Source organism: Saccostrea echinata, unplaced genomic scaffold, assembly GCF_033153115.1.
Source record: "Saccostrea echinata isolate AGI-Se365-2 ecotype Australia unplaced genomic scaffold, CSIRO_AGI_Sech_v1 ptg000015l, whole genome shotgun sequence".
NCBI classification, from domain to species: Eukaryota; Metazoa; Mollusca; class Bivalvia; order Ostreida; family Ostreidae; genus Saccostrea; species Saccostrea echinata.
In genome coordinates, this window is record NW_026889764.1 from 3,679,160 (window position 1) to 3,696,770 (window position 17,611).

General features: G+C 33.0%; 1 protein-coding gene across 4 annotated transcripts in view; it reads right to left on the reverse strand.

Moving 5' to 3' along the window:
* The window catches only part of LOC133187415 (cAMP-dependent protein kinase type II regulatory subunit-like), a 30,812-nt gene extending 13,440 nt beyond the window's left edge, over positions 1–17,372 (reverse strand). For 3 of the 4 annotated variants that reach the window (XM_061322776.1, XM_061322777.1, XM_061322775.1), the window contains exons 1-4: positions 16,830–17,372; positions 11,677–11,721; positions 9,894–9,940; positions 6,603–6,686 (exon numbers count right to left, since the gene is read on the reverse strand). In XM_061322776.1, the coding sequence (XP_061178760.1) occupies positions 6,603–6,686; positions 9,894–9,940; positions 11,677–11,721; positions 16,830–17,064 (411 nt within the window). In that variant the 5' untranslated portion in view covers positions 17,065–17,372. The remainder of the gene's footprint in view (positions 1–6,602; positions 6,687–9,893; positions 9,941–11,676; positions 11,722–16,829) is intronic. The other variant, XM_061322778.1, reaches the window with a different exon arrangement.
* Positions 17,373–17,611: the final 239 nt, after the last annotated feature.

A 17,611-nucleotide genomic window follows, 5' to 3' on the forward strand; every position in this document is an offset into this window, starting at 1 on the left:
CTATATAATTTCTGATGCAGACAGGAAGACATAACCGACACTGGATCTGAAGGCAGGTTTACTTTACTATTCTACCAATTATATTCCTACACTTAAACTGTTGTTTTGTCCTTTTATTGCTGTTTAAGTTAAGAAGTAAGACACCTTGACATTTTATCATAGACATCTCTTATACATCTATGATTTTATGTAGCCTAGTGAAGCAAGCATGAAAAGGAAAATAATAAAAATCAACCTGAAACAATTCAGAAGGGTGAAAAAAAGTGCACATGGGTAAAGTACATAGACCAAGTCCAGTTTGCAGTAACCAATACAGAAAGTGGATGACAAAATTGTACTATAGTGAAACCCTGTCATCTCAAACTCAAATGAGACAAAAATTCAATTTCAAGATATCCAAAGTTTCAAGATACAAACTTGTGTAAAAAAAACATTAAGAAAATAGAAAATGTGGTTGGGACTGCCAACTCTGACACATTCTTCGTGTTCCGGTAATTGGTGTTCCAGATAACAAAGTTCAACTGTATTATGTGACTTTGTAACACCTTAACCTTTGACATATAACTTTGGCATTCTTAAACATATGAACAAAGTCCAGTCTACCGATACCAAACAGAAAGTGTATGAGGAAATTGTCCTCCACCTTTTACACTTTCACATTGTAAATGTAAAATCTGTCATGTAACTTTATCATACCTTAAATTCTGACAAGCAACTTGGTCAGAGTTTAACATCTGACAAAGTTCGAGCAAAGATACCCAAATAGAAAGTGGATAAAAACATTTCCACCAGACTGTGTGGTATCTTACTCTGTCCAAGGTTAACATCTGACATGCAACTTTGTCACTGTCAACTTCTGACATGTAACTTTGTCATACTTAACTTCTGACATGTAACTTTGTCACTGTCAACTTCTGACATGTAACTTTGTCATAGTTAACTTCTGACATGTAACTTTGTCGGTAAACTTCTGACATATAACTTTGTCACAGTCAACTTCTGACATGTAACTTTGTCACTGTAATCCTCTGACATGTAACTTTGTTATTGTCAACTTCTGATATGTAACTTTGTCAACCTCTAAATGTATCTTTGTCACAATCTACATTTGATACGTAATTTAATTTGTCACACTCAACCTCTGACATGAAACTTTGTCACACTCAACCTGACATGTAACTTTGTCACACTCAACCTCCGACATGTAACTTTGTCACATTTAACCTGACACAAAACTTTGTCAACCTCTGACATGTAACTTTGTGACACTAAACCTCTGATAAATAACTTTGTCAACCTCTGACATGTAACTTTGTGACTTAACTTCTGGCATGTAACTTTGTGACTTAACCTCTGACATGTAACTTTGTGACACTAAATCTTTGACACATATCTTTGTCAACCTCTGACATGTATCTTTGTGACTCAACCTCTGACATGAAACTTTGTCATATCTAACCTCTGACGCATAACTTTGTCAACCTCTGACATGTTACTTTGTGACTAAACCTCTGACATGTAACTTTGTCACATTTAACCTGACACAAAACTTTGTCAACCTCTAACATGTAACTTTGTGACACTAAACCTCTGACACTAAACTTTGTCACCCTCTGACATGTAACTTTGTGACTAAACCTCTGGCATGTAACTTTGTCACATTTAACCTGACACAAAACTTTGTCAACCTCTGACATGTAACTTTGTGACACTAAACCTCTGACAAATAACTTTGTCAACCTCTGACATGTAACTTTGTGACTTAACTTCTGGCATGTAACTTTGTGACTTAACCTCTGACATGTAACTTTGTGACACTAAATCTTTGACACATATCTTTGTCAACCTCTGACATGTATCTTTGTGACTCAACCTCTGACATGAAACTTTGTCATATCTAACCTCTGACACATAACTTTGTCAACCTCTGACATGTTACTTTGTGACTAAACCTCTGACATGTAACTTTGTCACATTTAACCTGACACAAAACTTTGTCAACCTCTGACATGTAACTTTGTGATACTAAACCTCTGACACATAACTTTGTCAACCTCTGACATGTAACTTTGTGACTAAACCTCTGGCATGTAACTTTTTGACTTAACCTCTGACATGTAACTTTGTGACACTAAATCTCTGACACATATCTTTCTCAACCTCTGACATGTATCTTTGTGACTCAACCTCTGACATGCAACTTTGTCATATCTAACCTCTGACATGTAACTTTGTCAACCTCTGACATGTTGCTTTGTGACTCAACCTCTGACATGTAACTCTTTGATTCAACCTCTGACAAGTTACTTTGTCAAACTTAACCTCTGACACGTAACTTTGTCAACCTCTGACATGTAACTTTCACATGCAACTAAACATTAACATTCTACCTAGTACAAAGTGACCAAGTTTAGTCTAGTCTGCAGTTATCAAATATAGAGAGTGGATGAGAAAATTTCAACCTAACCCTCCAACATGCAATGTTTTACACTGTAACCTTTCACAAGATACAGGGTGATCAATAAACAAGACCACTGACAATTCCCAACATAGAAAGTGGATGAAAAAAATCCCACCCTACTCTCTGATGTGTAACTTCTCACTTTTAATTAATCAAATATATCTCTGACATGTAAAGTTCTGTAATATGCCACCCTCTGATAACTTTTAAAACAGTTACTCATTTATTGACTACAAAGTCAGCCATATTTGGAGCAAATAACTCACAAAACACTTATTACTTTAAAAACATGACTAAAAATGGCATAATGGTTTCTGGTAGCTGCATTAATATCTACTTACTCCATAATCAGTTTAACTCTGCTAATCATAGTAATAGTACAATGATATTAAATGTTAAAACAATTAAAAACCAAGAATAGCTTATAGATGTCTTTTGCGTATTTGTGTATTACTAGGAATCTTGTGGCCTTTAATTGATCAACAATACCCAAGGATCATTAAACATCAGATTAAGACAGCTCTGCTGACACAGTAGAGGAGAACTGTGACATTGCAGGTCTCTTGATTACAAAATGGGAGTTGCTGTGACGGGGAATGACTCCCAGGGGGTCCATCAAGCCTGGAAACCTGACATTTCTCAGAACTAAATCACATGTTCTGATTGTACTTCAAAGACAGATCAGATGAACAATGCATTGCCAAGTCATAGATTCTAGTCAATTACTTTACCTAACCATCTCATTAACGGATTATTTAGAGCAGTCACTGGCTGCCCATTTTCACAGTTTGAATATGCATTTGGCTAGCCAAGTGTAAAACGTAATGTAAATATACTGTATACATGTCTGATTTGAAACGTTTTGCTAATTGTCTATCACATGACCCAGAAGTGTACCGAGTAAAGCCACACATCTGCATACACAATACATTGTCACTTTTACTAAAATGTTAAATTATTCAGCCTTTGATATTGGACAGGGCTTATTCTGTTTTCTGGAGTCAAAGGAGTTTTTTTTTAGATGAATGGAAAGATACATAAAATAGCTGTAATTTGTTGTCTATAATTAAATCTGTATTTGAAGTTATTTGAAGAACCTTTAGTTAATACCTGTATTTGTCAAAATAAGTTATCCTTCACCTAACAGTATATTTTACATCAGCACTGATTTTCCTTCAAGATAACTTTGTAATAATTTTAAAGTTCATCTTCTAATGAATATTTTTATGCCCCCATCATGGAAGATTCGGGGGTATATAGTTTTTGCCCTGTCCGTCTGTCTGTCTGTTTATCTGTTTGTCCGCAAAAACTTTATCATTACCCATAACTTTTAATTGCTTGGAGCTATGACTTTCATATATCACATGTATTTCTTGTAACAAGACCTTTCTTTGGGTACCATCATATTTGACCTTTTGACCTTGAGTTTGACTCAGTTTTGCAAAACTTAAACCAACTTTAACCTTGGCCATAACTTTTGAACAATTGGTGCTAGGGCTTTCATACTTCACATGTGTAATTCTTGTGACAAGACCTTCCTTTGAATGCCAACAACTTTGACCCTTTGACCTTGACCTAGGAGTTTGACCTACTTTTGAAAAACTTTAACCTTGGCCATAACCTTTAAACGGTTGGTGCTAGGGCTTTCAAATTTCACATGTGTATTTCTTGTGAAAAGTCCTTTCCTTGGACACCATTAATTTTGACCATTTGACCTTGATGTTTGACTTACTTTTGAAAAACTTTAACAATTTCCATATCTATTCAATGGTTGCTGATAGGGCTTTTATATTTTACAGGTATATTTCTCGAGACAAGACCTTACTTTGGGTACCAACATACTTGATTTGCATTTGAAAAAGTTTAACCTTCAATGTAAGTTGCCATATAGGGGCATCAGTGTTTCACAAATACATCTTGTTTTTTTTTTTTTTTAAATTTTTACATAATTTTATTCACAAAAAGTGAATGGGATTGGACAGCAGGCCTATTTTAGCCCTCTCCCTAATGAATTCCTACCGGTAATTCTAATGAATATTGTCCAAAGCAGGAATAAGATTTTCTATTAAATACACTTGTGACATCAAAGAGGAAAGGTGTCATGATGACAGTTGTTCATTTCAAACACAACATTCAAGGCAAACTTTAAGACATAAACCTTCAACAGACTTTACACTTATGTGCATTTGAATGAAAAAAATGTAATTGGGTTTATTTGTGGTGTTATTTTTTCCAGATAGAGCCTCATGACTCTGTCTCTCTGAAGAACCAGTTCTAACTGCATCCTAGAACTTTCAAACATAGCAAGCAACAATCTGGCTGAGTGAAATTTGATGTTCAAATGTCAAACAAAGAACCTAAATTTGATACAATTATACATATTTTGATATGCTTTAAGTGTTAAACTAGAAGTCCAAAGATTTACATATATTATAACCATATTAGACCAAGTCAAACTAGAACTGTCCAAAAGGGACAAATACCCCCCGCTGGGTTTTTCAAAGATGCCAAATCACTAATATTTTATGGATCTAAGAGGTGTTTTCTTATTAACATATAGAGTGAAAAAATAATTGCTCATTATATTTTTTTAATGAATGAAACCAAGGAACAACCTAATAAAACATCAATACCAATACGTTGTAGTTACATTGCTTTTTAATACATTGAAAAAATAAATTGCAACTATCTGTCATCTTTTTGAGACATGACATTCTGCATTGATTGCTGAAAAAAAAAATCAATGAATTACAAAATCAAATTAATCTTGATAACTTTATATCAAATTCATTTTAAATTGAAAGGCTGGTCATCCAGTAACTATGTCAGACAATAAATTACAATTAAGAGAATTAAAGAACAGAGATCTTTAAATTCCCAGGAGATATAGATAACACATGCTTGATCAGAGATGCCCCAACAACTTCCCACACTGAACTCATTAATTTATCTCTAACTGGATGATGTCCACTCATTAGTCCCAAGGGACAAATGGATTTACACTATCTGCTGTGTAATGTAAGAATTGTTTTTAATACTTGGTGATTTTTTTTTTGTTTTAATGAATAGTTTTAAGCTGTAGTTCACATTTTTGTACAGATGTTCTAGATTCTGTGTCTCAAACCTTAGAAATAAACCCAAAATGACTAAGTCAATAAAAATGAAAAAAAAAAAAACCTGTAAAATGCAGAAAAATTATCAAATAATGTTGAAAATACCAGGTGCACATCTTCATATGGTAAATAATGAGTGTACAAATTTTCATACAATTCTATGAAATAGTCTTTGAGTAAAGGTCAGGACAAAATCACATAATAAAAATGAAAAAAACACCTGTAAAATGCAGAAAAATTATTCAATCATGATGAAAATACCAGGTGCACACCTTCATATGGTGAATAATAAGTGTACAAATTTTCAGACAAATCTATGCAATAGTTTCCGAGAAACGCTCAGGACAAAATCTTGTCTACAGACAGACGGACAGACGGACAGACAGACGGACAGACAGACGGACATGGTGATTCCAATATACCCCCCCTAAACTTCGTTTGCGGGGGGTATAACAAATGCCCAGCTCTGCATATCATGATCTGGTAATCAAGAAGAGAGACATGTGAATTGTAGGATAAAACAGCAAAAGATCTTGAAGGATCACAACAGTCTGTCTCATAAGGGACCTGGATAGATGGGGATCTTACTGTGTTTAATGTGGCAAATCTTAACTGCTTCCTTCTATACAAGCAAGACAACTACGAAAACTCAAGCTTGCAGAAAATACTGCAAAAAAGGAGCCCGCCAATTGCAGATTTCCAATGCAAGATAGGGATGTTTACTGCATAAAGTTCTGACAATGAGGAGTCATTGCACAGGATCAAACCACAGCCATTAATTTAAAATCACACATTTTAGCTTCCGTCTATTTAATGCATGCACTAATTGCAAAATGTAGTCACATGTAAATCAGGTAAATACAAATTAAAAAAAACCAAACAAAAACAAAAAAACTAGCATTTATGCAAAGAGCAGAACAATTAATCTTTACTGTGACACAATTGGTCTTTTGCAAGAGAAAAATGACAATACCAAGAAATAAAAGCATTGGAGATTTAACAAGATAATTTTCCAGTGTTGGACTTACCGGCTCCAGTGATCGGAACAGGAGGATATGACTAACTGCTTCAGCCAATCTCTGTCTTTGTTCATCTGACTTAGGGTGGACAATCTATAACCATACAAAACAAACATAAGAGACAGCAAGTTACAAATGTAGTAACTAATAACGGATATGAAGAAATTAAAGCATTTGTGAAATATAATGTCCTAGCTGTGGCAAAGGACTATATTCAGTAATGACCAATATTTGCCCTCTAAACTAAACTTTGACGGAGAAATCTATGATTACGTTCTAAACCAAGGTGATATCTGCATACTTCAAAGTATTAAATACTTTCATAAGTTATGAGGCCATATGTTAGATATGACGTCAGGAAAGTGATGCAAATTCAAATTTTTATGATTTATAGAGAAAAAGATGTACATCATGTCAATATTTTGAGTAAAAGTCACTGAGCGAGGGTCTGCTCCAACTCAATGTTTTGATATAATGTGTAGAATGATGATATCAATGAAATATGTGAAAATTGTTATGGAGCAGGTTTGCACTCTATAAATTATGCAGTAAAAATTGAACAAATATTGTCCATTTTGTCCTCTTTCTGAAAAATAACGCAAAATTTAACTAGTTTGTACGTCATAGAAGCAAACATTGCCAATAACCTGATTCGAAACTATAATATTTTTTGTTACTTTAGATTTTTCATTCAATATATGCAATTCTGTACATCTCAAGAAATTTTTCAAATTTAACTTTTATGGGGGCAAAAATATGCATATACCGCATATAGCTCTTTGTACATTGAAGTAGCTTAATGTGACATAAAATGAATCCTCATTTAGTTCTGGCCATGTTAACTCATTAAGGTTCAAGTAGTGGGCAGACAGAAACATTTCAATAAAATCAATATATGTCTCAATCCTTCAATAATAACTTTAATCTCAAGAACACAAGGCATTATAATTCCTAAATTTATTTTCAGCTGTCTGCAAATTTACACAAGATGAAAATGTTTGAAAATATGATAAAAGTCACAGCTCAGCAAAGTTTGTCCCATTTAATGCTATCTAACTTTCAGCAGATCACAGAAGTTTATTCACTGATCTTAATAGAGGAAGTCATGCAGTATGTGTGGCTTCCTGTTGATAACTGAACATCACACAATCTAACTGCCAGCCACACAGACAAAGTCACTGTGTACAAAAGTACACATTACATGCTTGTACTGTACATCATCCAATTGTCAGTCACACAGACGAAGTCACTGTACTACAGTACACATTATATCCCTGTACTATAGTACACATAACATCCCCGTACTGTACACGATTTAACTGTTAGTCACACTGACAAAACCAGTTCTATAACACACATTACATCCCTGTTGTGTACAAAATCCAACTGTCCGTCACACAGACAAAGTTCACAGTACTACAATACCATATGTATCACATTCCTGGACCCCATTTTACAAAAGAAATTATGACTAAGACATGTATTTTTATGAATAATTTCCTTCTTTACATTAATTTGAAAATGGTAGTAATATTTTCAAAGAGTTTTTTAAGAAATATTTTTATGCAAGCAGAATTTATAATTTTACAGGATTCAATTGAAGTTTTTTGTCTTAGTAGCAAGTTCTGTCGTAAAAAAGGGCCCTGTTCTGACATGCTCTCCATAGTTCCCTTGATCATGTTGATGACCACACTGAAGTATGAATCAATACTTGGACAAGTCTTTATATTAAATTCTGATAAAGTGAATCCATAAATAAGATTTTTAACAGATTTCCGACCATATATACATGAGATGAAAAATTCTAGATCTGCTTATCAAGGTCTTGGTAGTGACATTTTTGGCTTTGCATCTAAAAGCAAACTAGGGGTACTATGAGCAAGCTCACAAAATAATAATTGTTCCAAGAATATGACACTACCTTAGGTAATAAACAATCTTTGCTCCAAGTATGAGCTTCAAATGGTTCTCCATTACAAAGTTATACATATCCCAGAAAAGAATTTTCTACTTTTTCTGACAGTGACCTTGAACTTGCCATCATGACCTTTGGTCAAGGTCAAGACACACCCTGAGGACATAAACAATCTTTATAGAAAGTATGAGCTTCCACTGATTATCCATTACATTACAAAGTTACATACCGGACAAGTTTTTTTTAAATTCATTTTTTGCCCGTGACCTTGCACTTGCCACAATAAGGCCAATTGAACTTAAATAGTAGATTATCATCCAGGGTCACCAAAAGATATGGGGCGGGTGGGAGGATTTTATTTTTTATTCATCATTTTTTTTGTCCGATTTTGACAGTAATTCTCCTTGTCTGAATGTCAGGTTGGGGTGGCCTGTTGTCAATATTTCCGCTCACGAAATCATTGTAAAAATCGATGATTTTTTTTTCTTCACTAGCATTTGTATCATACCAACCCCTTCTTTCGTTCACACCTGTCACAACACGAGAAATAATAAAAACCATTTCTCTTTCTTGACGTGTGGTTCTTGATGTTTCTAAACCGGAAATACTTTTTGAAATATAAATACCGGAATCGAACAAGAAAAATTTCCGGAAAACATAATTCTTGTAAAAATAAAAAAAAAAATTGGGGAGGGCCAATTTCTGAGGGGCGGGCGGGGATGATAATCTATCAATTAAGTTGAATTGGCCTAACCTTGGGTCAGGGTCATGACACACCTTCAGTTCATAAACAATCTTTGTACAAAATATGAGGACTTGTAGTTTTACAGTCCCTTGCAAGAATATTTCAATCAATTGAGCTAGAGATGGACCTCACATTTTAACCGTTTATACTCCATACTCAGGGTCACTAAGCAGTGAGGGATTTATAATTGTGCCAATGCCTGTTTTTAAGGTCTCATTCAAATGATTCTTGGAAATAGAAATCTTGCATTCCAAAAACATTACCTGGCAACATTGTTTATTTGTAAACAAAACATACTACATCTATCATAAAATAAACATGTGCAGATTGTGAACATATTTATTCTTCTAAAGTACTGTTTTAAGTAATGTCATGTATGTATAATACATTAATCAAGTGAACACATACAATCCCTCCTTAAGTCCCACAACATTAAACACTTGAGGCATTCCACTGTGGACTTTTAAGGCCAGTTTTACAAAGATTAGCCAGAAACATGGAAATTCAATATCACAAGTCTGTTATTTAACGTATTATCAAGGACAATAATACATTTAAACTCTGCATTGTAAATTCAACAAAGCTATGACAAGACCACTTAACCTTCTACTGGTCTTTACCCCTTATATAGATCACTAACCTTTTCATACTCATCATCACTCTCTGGGTTGTATGGGGCAGCAAATACTGAAATTAAATCAATATATATATATATATATATATATATATATATATATATATATATATATATATATATATATATATATATATATATATATATATATATAAAGTTTACATACTCACGCCACACTAACACCTTATCTAAAAAAAAAATTCATTATTATAATAATTTTAGCTTCTAAAAAAAAAGAAACTAAAAATGAAAACTAGGTATTGTTTCCTATCTGCCATTTCTACCCCTGTATAGTACACAAATTTTCTTTCATCTTAGGCTTACAGGAAAAATCCTGGTAAGTTTGATCCTCCTCTTTACAAAAATGAAACTACTACTAGTCTGTTGCACATGTTGTAACTGATTGAACAGAGGAGAGAGAGAGAAAAAAAAACCCACAATCTATGTTCTATATGTTGCCTAATAAATGTAAGAAATATCCAGCTCTGTAGAACCTTATAGACTCAGCAACATTTTGTTTAACATTTCTCAGGTCCAGATAAGGGCTAATGCTCTACAGGGAATCTCAAAGGACTTCTTCTGCTCTCTGTAATTTGGTTTAGAGAACCTCATTGATTTTTGCTACACTCAATTCAAGTGGACCCCACCACTGACCAGATTATTTGTCATCTGTGTGACAGTACACTAGCAGAGTTTCCTGCATCACTGACTCTCTACTATAGTCTCTAGCCAACGGCAATGAAACCCAAATTGTGTGAAGAACAAGAGATCCTTCTGTAAGGATTCTCAGAAAATTACAAGAACAAAAGGTTTCAGATGAATTTAGCTCCTGATCACACTAGAAAGGCAGGTAATGTTCAATAATAACAGGGATCAGTGTTTGGAAGGTCATCCCTGCTGATTTTTTTTAATGAAATTTTGCATACAGCAACTAGAATATGCACAAATCATTAGTGATTCTGAAAATCACTTCTGTATGAGCTTTAAGTTATAATGGTACTCCACGTTGCGAAAAGTCCTGCTAGATTCATTCATACCAAAAAAAATATGGCACTCTACGGTTTCCTAAAGCCTTTTGCCAATTATTTTAAAAAGACCTTGTTTTTTGTTGAAATATGATGGAATCTCAAGAGTTCATTGTTTTCTTATCACCCACATTTTACATAAGTTCGACAAAGCATAATATTATATGTTACGTAGATCTTCATTTGCATGCCTAGACAGTTGTAATTGGTGGATATTCTTGCATTTTAACGAGACTAACAATTCCCCTAATCAGCTGATCTTATTGTCAGTAAAAATGTCCTTCAATGATATGTACTCTATCATCAAGCTTGTGGTAATTTACAATGTCCACATCTTGCTATTATCTAAGCACAATGGCATGAAGTTCAGGGTAAGGGGAAAAAGTGCAATGATAGTAAAACCAAAAATTAATGTATCAAGCAACACTCTCTGTCAACGACAAGATGAATAAAAGTTCTGATTAAAGAAAGTGATGGATGTATCATCAATATCAAGTGTAAATACACTGGATTCACATGAGCAACTGATAAACAGATTGGAAGAAATTGTAAAATTTCTATCTCTCCTGAAGTCTTCCCTATTGAACATATATAACAAAACTCCAATCCCTAAAATCATTGGTCTTTGTCCAAAGTTCAACAAAGAGTTCGTAAGAATTATTCCATGATAATAAATTACTTTTTTCTTGGTCTTTGAACATTAAATGAGTGTCAAAGTTGACAACACAGAGTTCACTAGTACGTATGCACTAGACTGTACTTACCAGAACCTCTTCTTGTGCCGCGTGAATTCAGATTAGGAGGAGGTTCTACAAAACAGAAAATTTACATATTAATTTAAATTGTTGTTTCTATGAAACAAAGAATTATATTTACAAAGGAAATGATCTTGAATAAAAGTTCTGTCGAATGGGAAAAACACACACACATATATAACACAGAATAGAAAAAAGGAAAAATGGAATTCTAAAGTTTTTTTTTAAATATTCTTTTCAATGATTTTATGAACAAATTGTAAAAGGCATGAAAATTTTAACTTGTCCAATTGGGCTAATGCTGACCTACATTCTACAAGCTTTCAGGCTATTCCTTTTGGTACAATATGCAGTATTAAAATTAACACTCATATCACTAGTATCCAAATGATGACGAGCACTGGTCGTCAAATTAATATTTCCGTCAGTATAAAACAAAGTCCTTACTATTGTTCAGACTTAAAAGCTAATTAATGCTCTTAAAACTGTTAAACTGAGTACATTCACTCCTGAAGAAAAGACAAACAAGCACTATATCAAATTCAAATGATTCAGAAGATCCTCATAATGAAATGAAAAATCCATACATGTAAAGTCCTAAAACAAAACCAAAATTATCTGAAGTTGTGACAAACAGAAAAGACACTGTATACCTTCCACAAGATTTTTGTTGAGAGTAGAGTTCTTAGGTCTTTGCTCTTGGTGCTTTTGATCCATTTTACTCCAGAGATTCTCATGCAATGCTTGCATTGGTTTTGTACTGTTCATAATAAAATGCAACAGACAAAAACTATCACTTCCAGCAAAAGTGTCTAGAACAAAAGCTGGGTACCAACAGTATCTTCTATCTGAACATGCTAAAATATTGGATAATGATGAAATTGAACAGCGATTATACTGTGGGGCTAAACATCAGTACAAAAACATTTCCCACATCAAGGATAAACTCTCCTTGATCACAGACCCACATCTAACATGTACCACGTTTGTTTTGTCCCATTTACATCTTGTATCAGACTTAGCCTTCAGAAAAGTGAAGAAGTTTGACTCTCTGTATAAAAAGTCATAGGCACCCACACACCATTCGCACAATTAAACAGGTCCAAGTAGCCAAGTTCCATAAAACAAACCAAAATGCCTCACAATTATATCTTGTCTAAAGACATATATATTGACCCACTGAGGGCTTTGTTTGGCATCTTTGATACAAGTTAACATCCTTCTATGAATATGTCATTATGTTAGTTGAGCCCTGGTGATTTGTTTGAAATAGCTGACTATGGGATGGTCTTCTTGTCTGGTTGAGCCAGGCTAATCATGAATGACATAATCTCTAGACAACTTCAAACTTTATTTCCTCCGACTTTGTAATTAATGGGAAATCAATGTAACAAACATGATTCTTAATAATGAAGTTTTAACTGAAATCTTATATAGACAAATACTATAAAGTCTGTTACATGTATATTACAGGCAATATATATATAAATATTCTTAATCAAAATTTAAAATTACTTACGGTACCATACATTTGAAATGCATGTAAACCTACAGAGCACTTTCAAGACTAATAACACAAATGCAACTTTTGTGTTTATTAAAATGTCAACAGCATCATGAGTATGATAATGAAGTTTGAGAATCCTGATTTATAGAAGATTCTGATAATTACCTTATTTTACTCCAGTATTAGAGTACCCATCCCTAAGACATTCACAAAGAAGCATGTTAGGATTATTATTGATAATCTCATGGTTGAATGCTTGACTGTACCTTTACATTAGATATAATACCAATTCTGTATGATGTATCATTGTGAATTTTTTGTATCACTCATACATGTATTAGACACATTCATTTTGTCCTACTTAAAGTAAAATAAGGACAATTATATATAGAAATCATAATCCACGTCAATCTCTTCCCTTGCATTCCTACATGTCAATAAAAGATAAACGCGGTATAACAATGACAACTGCTTGGAAGACTAAATTCTAGAACGAAATTTTAATAAATCAATTGGTGAGAAAAATGTAAATTTTAGCATGAAATGATCATTTTCTGGATTTTACTTGTGCATCATAAATCACTATTATTTACTAAATTTTATGCACATCACATTTGATTTATGACATAGTTTAGTGCATTTGCAAAAAAAAAAAAAATAAATAAATGTTTTTAATTCTTTGTTCTTCATATTTTTTGGGCAGTCTGAATTTTATTGGATTAGAGTGCAAATATTATATTTGTCCAAATTATGCAAATGTTAGTTGAAATCATCCATGATGAGGATTTACATTAAAATTCTTACAGGTGTATTAAATTTAAATAACCAAGATATTTTGAAAGACTGAAGTATGGTAAAATCTCATTATCTTGAACTCGATGTGACCATGAAAAAACTGAGATAAGAGTTCAATATATTGAGGTTGAAATGTACATCAGAAAATTTAGTTTGGACTTCAATCTCACTTAAAGATATCCATGGTATTTGATATATATATCGACATTGCAGATATCTTAATTCAACTCCATGTACAGTGTATATATATATATATATATATATATATATATATATATATATATATATATAGATCTCAAAATGCTACTTTAAGTAATAACTCCCATCCTCTCCCCCATTTCTCAAAAAGCACCAGCAGCACTAACTATAGATTTAATTCATAAAAACACTTCACTTGCCTTCTTATACACTTTAAATTTTTAACTCTCACTGCCATATTATACATTATATTATATACATATGTTACTGCTTTTAACCCACAGTCTTTAAATTAACACTTTCATGCATTTATAACAATATTATTTTACAGTATTACTAAATCACTTAAACACAGTTGATTTAATAAAAAATTTTAACCCTGGCTGCATATACTTATATTCTTGATTATCATATCACGAGGAGGGCCAAGTTTTCATCTTTGAAAAATAAGCCTGTTCAGATACTATTCTTTCTCTGAGAGATATATATATCTCTTACCATCTAAGACTAATAGTTATACACAGGCTTTCTTCTAGAGACTCGTATTGTATCAAGTTAGTGCTACAATACATGTGTTTATCCATACTTCTAAAAACACATTAAATTCCCTTAGGAATGTTCAGACTAAATTTAATCAAGCTAATGATAAGTCTAATTAGTTAAAACTAACAGACTACCTAGTGTTTATCATGTTTAATGAATTATAGGAAATTTAAAAACTGGCTCACTATAGGAACATGATGAAAGTGCACGACTTTAATAGAATAACATTTAACTGCAGTGGACATTGACCCAAGCAATGTCATGAACAAATGATACTTCTAATTAAAAGTTCATTATTTACATTCCTTACCAGGCTTGTTGGAACATAATATCATATAACACATTTTTATCCTGGATCTGTCTTGTTTGATATTCATTTTTAAATTTCACTTAATATATGTATGAATTATATTTTAAAATGTTAATTTCATTGTCATTAACCATGGAACGCAATTTCATTCCATGGGTCAATGAAGAAGAATCATGAAATAACTTTGTAAAATTAAGGCATATGACATGTACAAATGTAATAACTTATTAATAATAATATTAAATAGAATCTATGTTGCATTTCAGCAGATGGTTACATGCATTTATTTTATTACATGTATGTTACACTTAACATATGCTTAATGCACAAAGATGATTTCAAGAATGCTTTTATATCAATGTATCCTTGACTTTCTACTAAGTAGAATGAATGACACTGAAATGATGAAAGGGGAAAATTTACTACAACATGTACAACCATTTCATATTTACCCACTCTCATGCAAATTATGGCCATTTGTTTAATGAAGAAAAATTCCAGTAAATTATATATATCCAAAGAAGTGCAATCATCATTCATGCGTATTATACAGTTATGGAATGAGTACGAGGGAAATAGCAAATTTATGGTTCCCCAAGGGAGGAAACTATTTCCCAAGGCGGCAAAGCCGCCGAGGGAAATAGTTTCCTGCCGAGGAGAACCATAAATTTGCTATTTCCCGAGTTCTCATTCCATAACTGTTTTATTATACCGAAACAATCATAGACGATTTAATTTTTTCACCAGACATTCCGACATTTAAAAAAAAAAACAATGTAGAGGCAAAATCACAAATACGTGCGGTTTAACACATTGCTATAAGTAATGCATCGTGTCCTAAAACAATTAAATTATTTTTAAAAAGTATTTTCACTGATATTTCGAAGAATTATCGTTGCATTCATTTCGCTAGAATCCAAGTATGATTTTGACATCGCATGTCGAAATGTTTTGACGTCATAGTTACATTGCTAATAACATGACGTCACAGACTCGAGATTTCTTAAACGCTCCGCCCACTGAACACTTTGATTGGTTAAAATTACTAATAAATATTCATGAGGGAGTAGTCCCAGGGAGTAGCTCTGATTTTCCAGGGAGTAGTCCTCAGATGAGGGAAATAGTCTCTTTTCGTGGAAATAGACAGTTTTATGGTATTAATTTTATATAGAGTAATTACAGTAGAGGTATAATAAATATCAATATAAAATCAAATTTTACAAGCCTACATTGCTGTCAAAGTGTACATCTTAATTATTATACATAAAGATTATTAAATATCCACTTGTTATGTCAAAATTATCATCAGAAGATATTGACTGGAGATTAAAAATATTTTTACTTGATTTCAATGATTTGACTAGCTTTCTGAAACAATTAATGTTTGATCACAAAAAGATTAGAAAATGTATTTTGTATCTCCATTTAAAAAAAAAATTCTGGTCAACAGTGTGATAAAAGACCAGTTAACTGCCTATTGATTAATGGCTTTTTCTTCCAAGTTTCATTACTACCATTATCTTCCCTGAAAGTTTGCCTATATACCTCAGAAGCTATCAGCAGTTGATTTAAAATCATCGTCAATCAAAATGTGATTTATATGTGTTAAGTCTGAGAGTGGGATAAAGTATGCTCTTTATCAATATTTAGCAGTTGTTAATGACAAATTTATTACACTGTTTTATGACTCCAATATCACAAAATGCTATCCACTCCGGATTCTCCATACAAGTTTTAGCTTAAATAATGTTGAAACAGCATAGCAACTATCACTTAAATTATAGGGACTTTCTCAAGATACGTTCATACCTGGTTCTTCATCGTCACTGTCGGTTTGCATCGGTTCCTCGGGAGGTGGACTAGCTGCGAATCGTACGCCCCCCGCACGCACATTTTTAACTGAACTGTCATTGTTTTTATTTTCATTTAACTTCACAAAGTAATCAGCTGCAAACTGAGTTAAATCACTTGGTCGTTCTTTCAGCACCGCAACTGTAAAATCCTGCAGAAGGTCTGTTAAACCGGTAGGAATCTCAAAACTCATGATTAAATAACACAGTTTTTACGATAGAAGTACAACACTAGGTATAAATTAGTCACATTAATCCAAAAAGTGAAAGCGAGAGAAATAATAGCTAAATTATCTACAAAAAGTTTTCCTCTTTCCCGTTTACCTATCCATAGCGAAAGTCTCCAAACTGCAAAGGTTACTACTCTATTGACGTCATTACCGGTTTTTCTCGCATTCTAAAGGGGTCGCATTTAAAGTTAATTCAAAACTTTTATTTCCAATTCATGCACTGAAGTACTTGAACATACAAAATCAAATGATGCACATCTATACAATTTCGCGACAGACGACACATTCACAGAGCAAAATTCAGGACTACTTTTTATCTTCAGAGCGCATGAATATTTATATTTTGAAGAGGCAAGGCTGTCGTACGTATGTAAATTCGATGCGTTTGTCCTACTTCTATGGCGATCGCGACTTTAACTAAAGTACAAATGAATTTGATATATTAATATGAATCATAGTTGTAAAAAATTCTCTTAATTTGTTATATTTATTTGTTAAGGAGGAAAAGCAC